We start from the raw sequence: 16187 nt of genomic DNA, 5'->3' as shown, positions 1-16187 counted from the left end.
AACCTGTATTATACCGAACCTGGAACCTGTTTTGTACCGAACCTGTTTTGGACCGAACTTATCTACATAATTCTTCTAAGTTGTCAAAATATAATAAAATTTTATATAAAATAATTAAATTAAACTTAATTATATTATTTCTATATGATAAAAATTAAATTAAATATAAATTTTTATAAAATAAATATATAAATTATAAGTTAATATATATTAACTCAGTAATTTAGTAAAGCCTTTTTCTTTTCTAAAAAATTAAGTATAAATTTTACAAAACTCAGAAATTGCAAAATTGCATAAACATAGTTCATACTTTGCAACCAATATAATTACCAAGTTCAAGTTAATTTGCTGACTAATTAATACTGTATTAAAATCAACATATAACAATATAAACCAATACAAAATATTAACCTATGAAATTGATAAACCACTTTCATTTCATTTAATAGTTTAGACGAAATTTAAAATAGATCCATTACATTTTTTTTCCCTACCAATAATATAAACATCAATAATCCTAACTACACAAAAAGTCTTTTCCAAATTTTAGTTATGCATAAGAAATTGCAAAAGTATAACTCATTTCATCACTTTTCTTTAATTTTCTCAGAAGTATAACTCATTTCATCACTTTCATCTTCTTCCTCCTCTTCCATCACCACCTTAGATCTCCTGCTCCTAGTCCTCAATGCGACACCGCCTTTCAATAATCTGTAAGGAACTGCTCCACCAAACTTAGTGTACCTTAAGATCATATAAAAGTAACAACTTTCAGATACTGAGTATTATGATTAAGAGCATGAGATGGAAAAACGACAGAAAGTTATAATAAATAAAATAAAAAAAATATAAATTAATTATAAAATATAAATTGGGCGCTCAGATATGATAATTTGGTAAAAAACCCAATTACAAGAAAAAAATCTTCATAGAGCACTACACTTACCTGAAGCATTATCATCATGATCAGTGTTATTTTCCTCAATAACACTTAATATCTCCTTCGCATTTTCCTCGGGTTCAAACCCAAATAGCCAATTTCGCGTTGTCACCAAAATTTCAACATTTTTTGGTAACAAAGAAGATCTCAATTTGTTAAGGATCCGACCACCAACACTAAAAGCAGATTCAGATGCAACAGAAGTAATTGGAATGGCTAGAATATCTCTAGCCATTAGTGCGAGTGTTGGATAAGAGGTAGACTGTCCCTTCCAATATTCAAGAACATCAAAACCATCATAATCAACAACAAGAGACATGGCCAAATAAGAGTCCACATCACCTCTCGCCGTCCTAGATGCAGAAATACGAGGAAAATCATGACGTAACTTGCGCATTTGGAACGGACGAGGAGGACCAAGGTTTGACGGAGAGGGTGCAACAGGAGCAGATTGAGTGGTATTCATATAACATTCATATAAAGCAACAAACGCAGCAAGCACATCATTTACCTTTTGTTCAACCGCAGTAGGTACATACAGCATAGCATAATAATCACTAAGGAAAGTCATCTTAAAACGGCGAAAATAGATTCAACAAACCTTTCACAAACATGAATATAGATTCACCATCGTGGGGTGGGGGAAAACGGCGAAAATTTAACAAAAGGGAATGGATAATTAGTTGCAAATAAGGGTGGGCAAACGGGACCTGATCCAACCCAATCATATAATACTCAATGACCTAGCTCAAACATAAGAAGAAAAAAATGAATCAACATGTTGAATGTTGACCAAGTTACACACAAAACCAAAAAATGACCCAACCCAAACACCTTACTTGAGACCCAACCCAGACACAACACGCTAGCCTGATTGTCGACCTTTAGCTGCAAAGCTGTCAGTATAGGCTGGTAGGCTATCTTAATAATTAGAGCTAAAGGAACAAAATACTGAAGTCATGGCTGTTGATGTTTAATAATTGATTATTGACACCAATTGGTATTTTTAATTTGGTTATAGGTGAGCATCATGACAGGAAACTAGTTAGAACTACTGTTGTGCTGATTGTGGGTGCTGCCCTTTTTGGTGTCTTCGTGTACTATGGATGGAAATGGAAAAGACAAAAATATGGTGGGAACTTCTCCTAAGTCATTTGTCAATTAGCAGTCTCAACTTTGATCTTATGAGATTGACAGGTAGTTGTTGCTAATGTAGGACGGAAGAACACAAACAAGCACGAAAGAACTTTGCACGACAGCACACTTCCACTAAATGATGAAGTAGAACTCCAAGATTTACCTAAATATAGTTTATCCTCCAAACGAAATCACCAAAACCTCCTCTTCTTTCTCTTCTCTGCATATCATGGACATAAAAATAGTTTATCCTCCTAACACCCATCTGAGCAATGGACACTGGCAAAGAATGATTCTTAGCTTCTAACTATTTCAAAAAGATACAAGAAATTTGTAAAATGTAGCAATTTAGTCATGGTGTCCTACCATATTCCTTCAACATTAACTCAAAACACTTCATCTGTAGGCCCCTGAATGGAATTACCACAACAGTGACCCCCGCAAAGAAACCCTTCACTACTTCCATCTAGATGCAATGGTCATATCATAGTATCATACTAGTAGTTTAAGCTAGACAAGTGCAGGATAATTTTACTTTGTAAAGAATCTAAATGAAAGATGCTGGAAACTGAACACATAGCAACAACCAACAAACTAATATAATTTCAACTGATTCTATAATAAACAGAACTTTCCTACAAAATCAATGATGTTATCATCAATAACAGCAATAACAACGACACCGACACCGACACAGCAATAACAGCAATAATCAAGGTTAGGGTCATTCGTTTCATACTCTATCACATATTCAGATTCAATTAATCTGGCATGGTAAAGAAATACAGATTGGAGAAAATCAGAAACTTACCTATTGATGGTTTCAAGATTGAAGAAGATGACGATATGTAGCAAGATTGAAGATGGGAATGGGAATGGGAGTGTTTCAAGAAGAAGAAGAAGAAGAAGATGGGAGAGAGTGCAGCAGTGAATGAGTGAAGGAAGCAAATGAGAAATGAATGACGGCTAGCAATTAGCATTAGGGTTTTGAAAAAGTTAGGGTTTGGGCTTATCAACGGTTTAGATTAGATCCCTTGATCTAACGGTTCATATTAGTTTTTTTTTTTTTTTTTTTTAATATATTAGAGTATGTTTAATCAATGGTTTAGATTAATTGATTTCAAAATGAAGGGTTATGATTTATCATGCCTTTTGCCAAGTTGACAATCCATGTATTGAGGTTGTGCACCAATGGGATAATCTTATGTGTTTTTTTTTTTTTTTTACAACTAAATTTTTTTTTAAAATATGAGTAATTCATTGATTTAATGGTTTCTAAATAAACTTCTTAATTTTAATAAATAAACCTCTTTCTTTCTTATTTCTAAAATATATATATATATATACTTCTAATTATGCAACTATTATTTTATTTGCCAAAAAAAACAATGTTATAATGTTATTGGTATTTATATAATTCTATATTGAAATTGAAAAGTCTATAAATTACACCCAAAAAGATAATCGTTAGAATAATTCACGAGTTGATTTATCAAATAGAAATAATTAACATGATATGATCAAATATATTAATTAATTATAATCAATTTATCAAGTTGAAATAACCAGACCTATGATCAAATATATTAATTAACTTAAATAGAGTTCGTTTAAAATCAAACTTATCATTATGACCGATCACATTAGTTGAAAATAACACACCCCATGGACAAACGAAGGTCAATTCAATCAGTGATGAAGATATATTATTAAGACAATCTAACAAACTTACATTGTGACATTAATAACATATTATTGTTGTAAATTGTAATTGTCTAATTGATATTAGATGAAGTCGATCAATTAACATGTTATGATCTATTAATTAACTTAGACGGAGTTGATTAGTTGAATTTGATGTCATAAAACTCATAACCTAACGACATCTATAAAACTTGATGTGAGGTTCCACCTTCTATATATCATTCCCATCATGGATAAACGCATGATCAATGACATTATGAGGCAACACGATGCGATTTTTTACCAAATTGGAACAGAATAATTGGAACATAATTGAACTGAATTAAATCATGGTTTAAATGAATTGAACTGAACCGATATCAACCAAATTAACCGGAATATCGGTTTAACTGAATTGAACCGAACCGATACCAACCAAAACTGAACTGAACAGAACTGAATCCCGGTTCAACTAAATTGAACTGAACCGATACCGACCGATTGTGACCGACCGATTCTGACCCGCATACCGATTGTGACCGACCGATTACCGATTTTGACCGCCCGGTTATGATCTGTATACCGATTACGACCTGCAAAAAACCGTTTTTGACCGACCGAATGTGACCTGTTTCCGGTAATGACCGGACCGATAAATACCGGACCCATACCGACCGACACCCGCAACCAGAAAAAAACCGGATTCGACCGGATACCGAATAAACCGACCGATACCGACCGGTACCGAAAGACTTATACGACCTGCTTTTGACCGACCGTTTTTTACCGAACCTGTTTTTGACCGACCTGTTTCCGACCTTTTAACCCGTTTTTACAGCCCTAGCTGTGTCGTTTTGATGGTATTAATGTTAATGAGAAAATTTTGTGGGGGTGGGGTGTTTACATGTCCAAAAAGTTTGGCATAGACTTAATCAACCCTCAACACTATTTTAGCATGGGCGGTTTTAAACATATTTAAAAAAGTGTTTGGTTACCTACTGGCTACTACTAACAAAAATCATACATATTAACACATTTGAATTTTTATTTCTACTTATAATATAATAAATACTACTCTTTTATTTGTACTTGTAATAATTGCATTTGAATTTCCTGTTAATTTTATTATTTTTGGGTCAAAAAAATTAAAATTTTAGCTATTTTTCTATTTTCTACTTATAATATTTTTATGGTTTATATTTAGTTATTTTGAACCGTCATATATATATATATATATATATATATATATATATATATATATATATATTATTAGCATAGTTTTATTTGTCTTCTGTCAATTTTAGAATGTTAATGAATGAAGGGCCTTGATTTTCTAAACATAATAAAATAAATAGGGACACCTGTATTAGCATGCATTAGACTTAAAAATTATTAAAATAGTAAATATTTTTATTTAATAGGTACAATTATTAAGAAATACTTAAATTAATACATTTTAACATAGCTTGGATCAAAATTTAAACAAAACTTTGCTTATTATGTCGTGAAAATGGTGTGTAATTAGGCAAAGGTAAAGGTAAATAGTGATTAGTGAATTTTGTTTCCTTGTTGAAAGAAAATGGACCTTTTTCTTTTCTTTTGACTCGAAACAAAATGTTATAAAAAGGTGAAAAAAAAGTTGGGTTGCTCCTTTTCAACCAAGTGGGTTGTGTAATCAATGGTACTATAGACTAAAGGTGGTCATGATCGGGTTGCGTTAGAATTTGTTTGGATAAAAGCGACAAAGTGTTAATAAATAACGGTTATTTATAAGGTTAACAAATCATTTTTATGTGGTAGTATTTGATAAGGTAAAAATTTTGTTATTTTATTTTATTTTATTTGGTTTTGTTGATTTTATTATTATTCTTTTTGCTTTTTCTGGCTATTTACAAATTACGTTTATTAATTAGGAATTTTTAGTTAATAGTCATTGGTTGATTACTGATTGAAATGACTGATTTGATTAAATAAATATTTATTATTTGAATTGATTAATTGATTTTGAATATATTGCATAGAAATATTTATTCAAAAACAATTGATTTATTGAAATTAATGTAATTGTCTACACTGAATTTTCATATTTAACGTCATTAATTGTGGAGGGAGGTGGGCTGGTGGCGTCTGGCAGCTGATGTGATGGATTGGTGGCGACAACCGGAGCATGGTGGAATGGTGGCGTCTGTTAATGACGAGTGATGATTTTGGAAGTAGTGGATGAGGTGACTGTAAAGCGGGAATCAAAGACAAAGGCAATTGCAACTGATTAATTTGGGGTTGGGGCTTTATTTTTCTGTTTTAACAATCTTTTAAAAAATAGAAGGGACATGTGTCTGATGGGGTTCAAAATCTTGCTCACTTATATGGAAGACAAGGCACTTATCAAGTGATTTGGGTGAATTTTCTTTAATGTTATATGATTTTATTTTAAATTTAAGTGATGTCAAATGACCTCTGTGACATCAAGTTACATCCGACTCTAGATCTTGTCTTAGTTTTAGACTTTTAGCAAATACTATTTTTCTAGATAGATTTTGGGTTCGATTCTCACCTAACTCCTTTCTATATAATAAAAATAAAAAATTAGTATAAAATGGGAAAATATAACTATGTTAACTTCATTGATCAACAAATGAAAAACTTTAAGAATATATAAGATAGCTAAATAGATGCACTACTTGTACAATAACTTCTCAAATTACTATAATTATACTGCTTTTTTTTTTGGCATAGACTATATATTATTATATGATATTACTAATCCAAATCAACAATTAAGCAGGCTAATAACTCATAATTAATGGTATAGCTTAAAAATAATAATATGCTTAAGCATTAATACGATTGCTAAACAATACATTCTAACACCCATTCTTGCTAATTGTTCCTTTAAACACATATATATAATCCCCATTTTCGACACCATGCCAACGAAGGCTACAATTATCGCGCATAATCCTCTGCTTATGAATAAATATATAATCGTCCATAGGCAAAATGCGCCTACTTAATAGTAATTGTCTCACATCATTAACACTTGAAGTATCCTTCATCTCTAAGGGTATGATCGCCGCATTAAGCAAACTTTTCGAGGTTTGTACAACCATACTTAGTTTCCTGCATGGAGGATCAACTTTAATTCGGTTCATGCTCTTAAGAAAAACTGTAATTTCAGAGTTTATAGTAATCCCATACTCACCTAAGCTTCGAAATTCTTCTTCAATTTCCACCCCTGAAACATAGAGTAACATCCTATTTATAGGTGTACCGTCAATTATGTGGATTTTCTCCTTTAGGCTTCGAACTGTTTCTGTTATGTCGACTTCTATGATCATTTGCCTAGAAGAAAATTTTATGGTGATGGGAAATTTGTTGTAGCTCGAGTTATTATGATCTAAGTAGTAGGTTGTTGGTGGCGTGACAATGAGATCGATTTTTGTACCTTCATGGATGGTCGGATAGTCATCCATGTCGAGTCCATCGATTAGTTCTAGGCCAAATACGTAGAGTGTTTGTACGTGTATAGGGATGCCTAGGATTTTCGAGATTTTTTGTTTGATTTGAAGAACGGGTTCTTGGTGTGTTATTTCAATGGAAAATGTATTAGAGCTAAAGTCTATGATGATTTGCATTGTTGAATTATGTTTGTTTGGTATGAGGAAAGGAAGGAAATGGAAAAGATTTGTATTTAATGCTGATATTTTAAGGCAAAACTCATGTTCAAGGTATGATTATAGAGGAATAACTAATAAGCTTCATGTTCATAGAATGAACATTAGTGACTTGTGTTTGTTTTTTCATTCTGATTTCATGCCTACATGCTTTAGAACATGTTTGTATCATGCTAATTGGATAATTTTGAATGGAAGTTGCCACATGTAATCCTCTGCCTCCTTGAGTTTGGCATAAACAAAGTACATTAATTATTAGAAAAGATTAGTCAAAATATCTAAATTTACTGATATTCCTACCATAATTCTAACTTTTATTTAAATATGAATAATTTCAAATATATGAGTGTATTGGTCAAGAATGCACCAAAGTCACCTATGACCTATAAAATAAGCCATTTTGCATAAAAAAAATAATAAATTTTTTTTTTGAAAGAAAAAATAACATAACAAAATTAAATTATAAAAAACTTGAAAAATTTATAAATAATTAAACAGAAAAATCAAGATTATTTTTTGTTCTTAACTTTAAATTTTTAATATTTTTTATTTTTTATTTATTTTTTCTTTTTTAAGCAATCACTCGCTCCGTTTCCATATATTTTTCTCAAATGAAATTTACGAATTTTAGTGTCAAACTTTGACTATGATTTCTCATCAATTTATATGAAAAATTATATTCATATGGGATCTTGATAGATTTGCCTCAACATATATTTTCTAAAATTTCAACATTTTAGAATTTTTAAAAACTCACAATTAAAATTATTTAACTTTTAAGTTTTCGTTGGAATCTGCGCAAAAAGTGAATGGACAAAAAATTAAAACAAAGGTAGTAACCTGTAAAAATTGATCACCATTTAAGCTATAATGTTTCTGATTGTTTGGCCTTAAAATTGAGATTATTTATTGTTAATTAAAAGTTAAATTATTATAGAATAATCAATAAAAAGTTAGATTATTAAGGATAATTTTTCCTAATTATTATGAGAATAAGTCAAAATTTAATTTTTTAAATGATATTAAATTATATACCAAGAAAATGTGCGGATAAAAATTAAAGAAAGAAGTATAAGTTATATAAAAATATAGCAAACCAAATAGATGGATAAAAATAAAATATATAACAAACAAATGAACATAGTATGAGAATTTCAAAAATGTTTATTTTCAATAAGGTCGTTTTATATATATTACTCCTCTTTATATATATTAAGTGCTTCTTCCTATGGTACCTTTTAGTTATGGAAAATAAAAATGAAAAGTCAAGTAAAAATAACTTGTATGTGTGTTTTTTGTATCATGAATTCATGGCATTAAGGGAGCTTATCCAAAAGTATTGGGATTTGAATAGAGCATGTGTAACTTGAATTAAGCAATTAGGTAATGAAAAACTCATTAAAAGGTTCAAAATAAACAATTGCAAAAGGATTTTACCCTATTATTCAAGTGTTACAAAAAAGACTTAAATTTAGATTTTGATCCTTTTATGAGTCAAGTTTTATTAGGTGGGGAGAGTTATCATGTTTGACTCAAGTCAAGGATTTGTCTAAGGGTGTGGTTCTATATTATGGATAAATTAGGATCTAAATCATGTCATATTCAATATAGCTCAGTCATAATCAATTATAATTCATATTAAATCGAGTTCGTTCACTTTTTTGATTGGGCGTAGGGTTCGGTTGACTTTAAATACAGTCATGTTGGGTTCAATTGGGTTTAGTTTAGGTCAAATTTGTGTTATTTGCCATTTACATTAACCTCAATTGATTATGAGCATTTGAGCTAATTAGTGTTTTAACCTCTGAGCAATCATAACAATCTTTAGCCAATGGCTAGAATAACTCCCCATTTAAGTCTTTAATCAAGCCAAAATCAATTAGAGTCTCATCATCATTAAGTCATTATAAGGGTTGAGTTAACCCCAACCCTAGAAAACTATTCACTACTCATAATTATAACTATCAAATCCATTATAAACATAACAACCATACATTTAAACATTAATAGCATAAATCTGGATAAAGACAAAATAAATAAACAATAACAATTAAGAAAAATTGTAAACTAACTAAAATTAATAAATAAACATTAGAAAATTAAAAATAACCGAGATTAGAAATTATTCACAAAATATAAGAGACATTGAAAAAATAACAAGGAAAAATCATATATTATTCGATCACCAAGCTCCATGAAAGTACCTTAGAACTTCAAATAAATACCAAGAGAAGAGAAGATAAATTTAATCAACAAAAAATAATATATAAAATAAAGCCTTGGTTGAAAAAATTAAAATTAAGAAAATAAGCTAGGGTTCATAAGAGGAAAAAGGAAAAAAATAAAATAAAATAAAATAAAATGCTACAGCTTCTTCGGGTGCCCTTTTGTTCACCGAAAATTGCTTCCTTGAAGCAAATTGGGCTTTGAAAATTATAAGCCCAACAGGAGAAACATCATGAAAATAAAATTGCCCAGATGGTAAGGGTTACCTGGTGGAGAAAATTTGAAATAGTTGAGCAAAAAAAAAATTAATTAAATAAGCCAAGTTTTAAAAAAATCCCAAAAGTAAGCGTCAAAACCCTAAAGTTGTGCTTTGGAGTTGTTCGCAGTTACTAAATGCGAATAGACCTGTTCTACAAAAATGCAGATCAGTTTATGTTTTTCGCAAATTTTCCATTTCTCAAAACCCTTAATTCATTCAACATTCTCCCTCTAAAACCATTGATTCATTCCACCAAATCTTGCATTTCTCTTTCAATTTGGCACTTCAAAATTAGTGTGGGATACTCTAGCTTTCTCAAAGGTAAATTTTTTTGTGTTTTTTTGGTGTGTATTTTGGTTTTTTGGGTTTTAACCAAATTTGTTTATTTTATCAAATGTAGGTTTCTAGTTGTTAAATCAAGACTAATCTTAATCATCCATAAGCATTGAAGGTAATTTTCAATTGTTTTTATAGCTTTATATTGAATTTTGAAGTAATGTTGTTGTGTTATTTGAATATTATTAGAAATGTTGATGTTGATGTTGATGTTGGTATTAGAAATATTATTGGTGAACTTATGAATTGATTTATTATTTGGATTTTATGTGTATTATATGTGTATGAACTTAGCTACGTTATGGATTTGAATAATTTTAGACCAAAAAAGATTATAATCAAATGAATATAATGTACTTGTATGGGCATGATTTGATGTTGATGTTGATTTTCTTTGTATTAATGTAGAAAATGGCATCATTTCGCGTGACTATAGTATGTTTTTGGAATGGTTCTATTAGAGAAAATAATGGCAAAGTTCATTATGTTGGGGGAAAACGAAAGTTGTTTGCTTGCAATTCAAACATGGATTTGAACCACTTTAGACGTTTTATATGTTCTAAGATTAGATTGAACCCTACTAGAAGTACCGTAAATATAAGCTTTAAATATGCCTTGAGTGGAGAATTTATTGCCTTTCCTGTTGAGGATGATGAGGCTATAGATGCGATGTGGGAGTATTCAAAGTCCACCCAAATTCCCTCTTTGGAGTTATATGTAGAAGAAGTACTATTAGGGAATATAGTTGCTTCGAAAAATCCTACTCCTACCCGTATGCCTATATTAACTCAGGAAATTGTAAATCCCGCCGTTTCTTCCGCATCTTGTGTTTTTTCTCAACCCCCCACGAATCAAGTTCCAATTGATTCAATGGTTAACTTAGGAGAAATAGCTGAGATGGGACCTTGGGATGATGGAAATGAGAGTAATGAGCTCATTGACAATCCTTCTAAGGACGATGTGGATGTCGATGAGGATGCGCTGGCAAATGACATGACTCTAGGCAACATTCCTACAATCATTCCTCCTACAACTTATGCCCTCTGTCCACCTTTAGACGAGTATGCGGAGGACAACTCATGGAGGACTTGGGCTTGTGATACCACATACACCGAACAGGGAGAGTTTGAGAAGGGTATGATGTTTGATAGCAAGGAGTCGTTGTTGGAAGCTATCAGAGTGTATCATATTGGGAGAAATGTCGAGTACAGAACGGAGACCTCGAACCAAACTGTCCTTTCCTTGAAGTGCAAGCGGGGTTGTTCGTGGAAACTTAGGGCTACGTTTGACTCTTATTTATCTTCATGGATTATTGTTACCTATAAGGGTAAGCACGGTTCCTGTGTATTGGGTAGTGACAGTGTTTCGGCTGGACACATTCACCTTACATCTTCTGTCATTAACAATGTTATTAGAAATTGTGTTGCTAAAGACCCATCCATTAAGTTATCTATCATACGGCAGATGGTTAAAGATCGTTTTGGTGTGGATGTGAATTATAAGAGAGCGTGGTGTGCAAAGCAACAAGCGTTGTTATCCATTTACGGGACTTGGGAAGATTCTTACTCACTCCTTCCACGCTTTCTAGAAGCTTTGTAACATTTTAACCCGGGGTTAGTACTTGAGTGGTATTTTAAGGAGGACAATGACATAAGTGTATATGTGAGACCTAATATTAGGACCTTCCAACGTGTCTTTTGGGCCTTTAAACCTTGCATTGAAGGCTTCAATTATTGTAAATTTCTTATCGCCATTGACGGCACACACTTGTATGGTAAATTAATTACATTTAATTCTAATCCACATTTAGTTAATTACATACTAAATACATTTGCGATCGTTAGCTGTGGGTGTGGGAGCATATTCTTATCGGCCAACCTTACAGAATGGTTGGTCGTGGTGATACTGCTCCTCCACCACAACTCCCACATGATATTGCGTATGGTTCGAGGTGGAATTTTACACGCCGGACGCGCAAGCACACCGGTAGCGGTCTAGGATTCTACCGATATCAGTTAGACCTGCTACGACCCAACCAGGTAAACATTTCAGTACTCATTAACATTAGTACAATTTAATCAACATATCACTTACCTTTTCATAATATGTACTTTAGTTTTGTGGGACCCATACCCAGCGGAAGCCTACACAGTTGTACCCGAACACTCGGGGATTCATTCAGGGGCGTGGAGGGCTTCTGTGCCACTCATACGCTTCGACATTGTCGAAGTACATCTACCAGAGCGCGTAATGCGCCAATATGGGTTGGTGCAGGGCATTCCACCGCCTTGTGACACTGAACCCCAGCTGCACCTAATTTTGCGCAAAAATCAGGCTGGGACAAACTGGATGGAGATCAACTGGCGTCACATCGCTCGTTGGGATGCTAGACTTGAGCTGCTAACACAAGGTGCGCCAATCGATGTTCATGGCGCACCTACTACACCAGACTACATGCCGTGGTTCCTCTCCATCACGCGCCGATGGATAACACCACGTGCCATCTTCGAAGCATCACATTACGCACCAGTTGCGCCTACGATGACCCAATTTGTAAGTCTTCATTTGAATTTTTATGATTAAGTTGCCAATTAAATAATATAATGTTACATTAACTAAATATTAATTGCAGGCACAAGGTGTGGCAGACGTGATGCGGTACAGCCACGAGGATCCGGTGAGGGAGATTGCCCATGGCATGCTCGTCGGCTCGCAGTTCTAGCCCTTCATACCAGAAGTCGCTGCAGATTCCTCAACGACTACCGCCCATATGCACGTCTCATCTCCTGCTTATGACTACCATTTATAGGAGATGGATCATTCATACCCCGTTGACGCTGCGGGGACCTCGCAGGCTGGGCCATCACAGCCATCACAATATCAATCCCCTCCACTGCCAGAGTGACACCCGAACGTCTCTTAGTATCGTAGGAGGCGAAGGAGACCAACTCAGTTGGATAGAGTAGATGAGGGTTCGTGAGCGTTAACGTTTAACTTTTGTGTATTTGGATGGACTATGTACATATATATATATATTTTAATTGATTTTTATATTTCAAACATTTGTATATATATTTTATTGAATATGTATATGCTTAATTACTTTATCTTAGGATCCAAGCTTTGACTTATTAATGATCGGAGTTTTGGCGATTAATCATGTCGCCTTAAAGATACATCGAATTTTAATTACTTATTATATTGTCTTTAGTGCAAATACAACAAACAACAACTCAAAAATAAAGAAAAAAAATTATTAACCACCTGTTCGCAGTTAGTAGCTGCGAACAGCCATAAAAGACAAACTAGTTGTTCGCAGTTACTAACTGCGAACAGCTATTTTGTCTTTTATGGCTATTCGCAGTTACTAACTGCGAACAGCTCCAAACCATAGGTCTGGGGTTTTCACGCTTACTTTTGGAAAAAGTTTGATTTTGAGTTTATTTAATTAATTTTTTTTTAGCTTACGTTTTTCAAATTTTCCCTGGTGGAGGGCATCAGATTCGCAGGATTGAACCTCAACAGCTGCGTTTTACTCTTGTTTTGCTGCTGTTGGCACGTGTGAATTTGGGGAACGTGAAGTTGTTCTAGATGATACGATTTATCGTTCTCTCTTTTGGTTTTATGTCATTTTGAAAAGGCAAAATTATAAAAAACTACCTAATCTATATCCCATTTTGTAAAAAACACCTAATGTAAAAATTTTTGCAAAAAACTACCTTATATAATACAATTGTTTGCAAAACACTACCTTATAACGGTTTGTGGCCTTTGACCGTTAAGTATAACCGTTGACCCTCATGTGACAGTCACGTGATTCATTAAACCCATCTTCTTCTTCATTTCAGCGTGTTTCGATTCATTTCTTGTTGCTTGTTCATTTATCTAGCTTCTTGGGTTTTCCCCATTTCATTCAAATATCTCGCCCTTAAAAATTTCCACTTCATTTCAATTGGTTGAGCTTCAACTAACTTATCCAGAATCTTCAATGCTTCTTCATCTTCCCTAATTTCAAGCTTTTTCTGTAATAATTTCCACAGATTATCCACAAACTCAGAATTTGATTCCATTAATCGAGATAGTGGTGATTTTTCTTCATACCCAGCCTCAATTTCATTGGAGTTTTCAACTTTGTCTTCTTCTATTGTTGATTCTTCCATAGTTGGTGTCAAAGATTCCGCCTTTACGGCTATTTCCTTAAACTTTGAGGCAATTAAGGTAGCTGCCATTTGAGGGATTAATGTCGAAATTACAGGAACTTTTAGCAAAAATGAAAATTCTGGAAGAGGGTTTTAGTTGGGTTTTTGAGGAGAAAGAAAATGAAGCAGTGGAAGGATGAATATTGTGGTTGGATTTGCGGGATAGAAGGGAAGCAGTGGGAGGATGAATATTGTGGTTGGATTTGCGGGATAGAAGGGAAGCAGAGGAAATGGTCAAAGCAGAATCCATTTGAGGAATAAATGGAAGATTTCAAGAGATAAATGAAGAGAACAGAGAAAGATGAAGGTGAATGTGTAGAAGTTTCAAACTCTTAAAGTGTGATGGGAGCCAAAGAGGGCTATTAGCAGCAAGAAATGAATCGAAACACGCTGAAATGAAGAAGAAGATGGATTTAATGAATCACGTGAGGGTCAACGGTTATACTTAACGGTTAAAGGCCACAAACCGTTATAAGGTAGTGTTTTGCAAACAATTGTATTATATAAGGTAGTTTTTTGCAAAAATTTTTACATAAGGTAGTTTTTTACGAAATGGGGTATAGATTAAGTAGTTTTTTATAATTTTGCCTTTTGAAAATGCTATAACTCTTCCGTTAAAATCTCAAATTTGACATGTGATCAGTCGATTCGAAGCTATTAAATCCAATTTCTATGTCACATTAATATATCCACCAAAATCCAAGTGACTTGACTTCCCTTTGCACTTAAGTTATCTTTTCATGAATAATGCTTCTTGCTTTGCTTGTATTAGACTTTTCTTCACCTCTTGGTCTAATTTCTTCCTTGACTTTGATCTATTTCTCCTCCAATCCTATGGAAAATTTAAGGGTATTCTCCTAGCATGCTAAACTAATGTTTCTAAACGTTTTTTGAGTGAAAAGGTCACAGAAAATGAATTTGGGTGAACCTCATGGTTACCACATGAATTTTAAAAAACTTTTGTTACTACGTGGAAAACTCTATTACCTCACTGTCCGTTTGGTTAGTGGTACTAAATGGTGGTAATGAGAATGATTTATAGTGTAAAATTTCATCAAAAGTTTCATATCATTCTCATGGTAATAAAACTTTAATCACCAAAAAGCTTTTTTGTTTACAAATTTCTATTACCGCCTAATACCACCTCTCTCAATGGTGATGCATTGGAATGAATTTTATGAAGAAAATGAGATGATTGAAGTTGAACAAGTATGGCCATCAAGGTAGCCAAGAGATTTTTCAACTAAAATTACACTAGTTTTTCATTCTCATTACCACCGTTTATCACTATCTACCAAACTGGTCGTCAGGGTTACCTCGTGGAATCTCCCTTTAAAATAAATTGGTCAAACTTTAATAATATTGGATACAATTTCTTAGACGCATAAGGACCTGTTAGAGTATAAATCAAGAATAAGTCTAATATAGATTCAATGCACAATATTTTTACTATGCACCATTCCTTAGTAGCCTAATCCATAACCTAAACTTTAAACGTCTTTTCACTAACCCATAACTCATAAACCAAAATCAGCCTGGTTCAATTTTTTAACGAGCCCAATTCAAGGTTAGATTGAAAATTGATATGAAGCTACTCGATATTGTTAATGGTGACTTGAGTACACTATTATTGAGTGTGTAAGTGTGTGCATTGAGTATGCACATTAAGAGGGATTTATGAAGGTGTTTCAGTGTGATTCAATGCATGGAGTTATTGGTGTATTGATAGGTGT

The 16187-nt window shown here is 33.0% G+C and overlaps 1 protein-coding gene across 1 annotated transcript; it reads right to left on the bottom strand.

The window, feature by feature from the left end:
- Positions 1-1512: 1512 nt before the first annotated feature.
- On the bottom strand, positions 1513-7395 carry LOC130803798 (uncharacterized). The gene is made up of 6 exons (XM_057668000.1): positions 6632-7395; positions 2717-2843; positions 2444-2543; positions 2265-2356; positions 1775-1861; positions 1513-1683 (listed from the first exon to the last, which is right to left on the bottom strand). The coding sequence occupies exons 1-6, from the start codon at positions 7393-7395 to the stop codon at positions 1513-1515; spliced, it is 1341 nt and encodes a 446-aa protein (XP_057523983.1).
- Positions 7396-16187: the final 8792 nt, after the last annotated feature.

This window comes from Amaranthus tricolor, chromosome 17, assembly GCF_026212465.1.
Source record: "Amaranthus tricolor cultivar Red isolate AtriRed21 chromosome 17, ASM2621246v1, whole genome shotgun sequence".
Lineage (NCBI taxonomy): Eukaryota > Viridiplantae > Streptophyta > Magnoliopsida > Caryophyllales > Amaranthaceae > Amaranthus > Amaranthus tricolor.
This window is presented reverse-complemented; position numbering and strand designations above follow the sequence as displayed.

Excerpts from the sequence above, each read along its gene's own strand:
- LOC130803798 (XM_057668000.1), bottom strand. The coding sequence starts at position 7,395 with ATGCAAATCATCATAGACTTTAGCTCTAATACATTTTCCATTGAAATA. Across the intron at positions 2,844-6,631 it reads GGAACAATTAGCAAGAATGG|ATTAATTGAATCTGAATATG; the intron begins GTGTTAGAATGT and ends TTACCATGCCAG. Across the intron at positions 2,544-2,716 it reads ATGATAACATCATTGATTTT|ATGGAAGTAGTGAAGGGTTT; the intron begins GTAGGAAAGTTC and ends CATTGCATCTAG.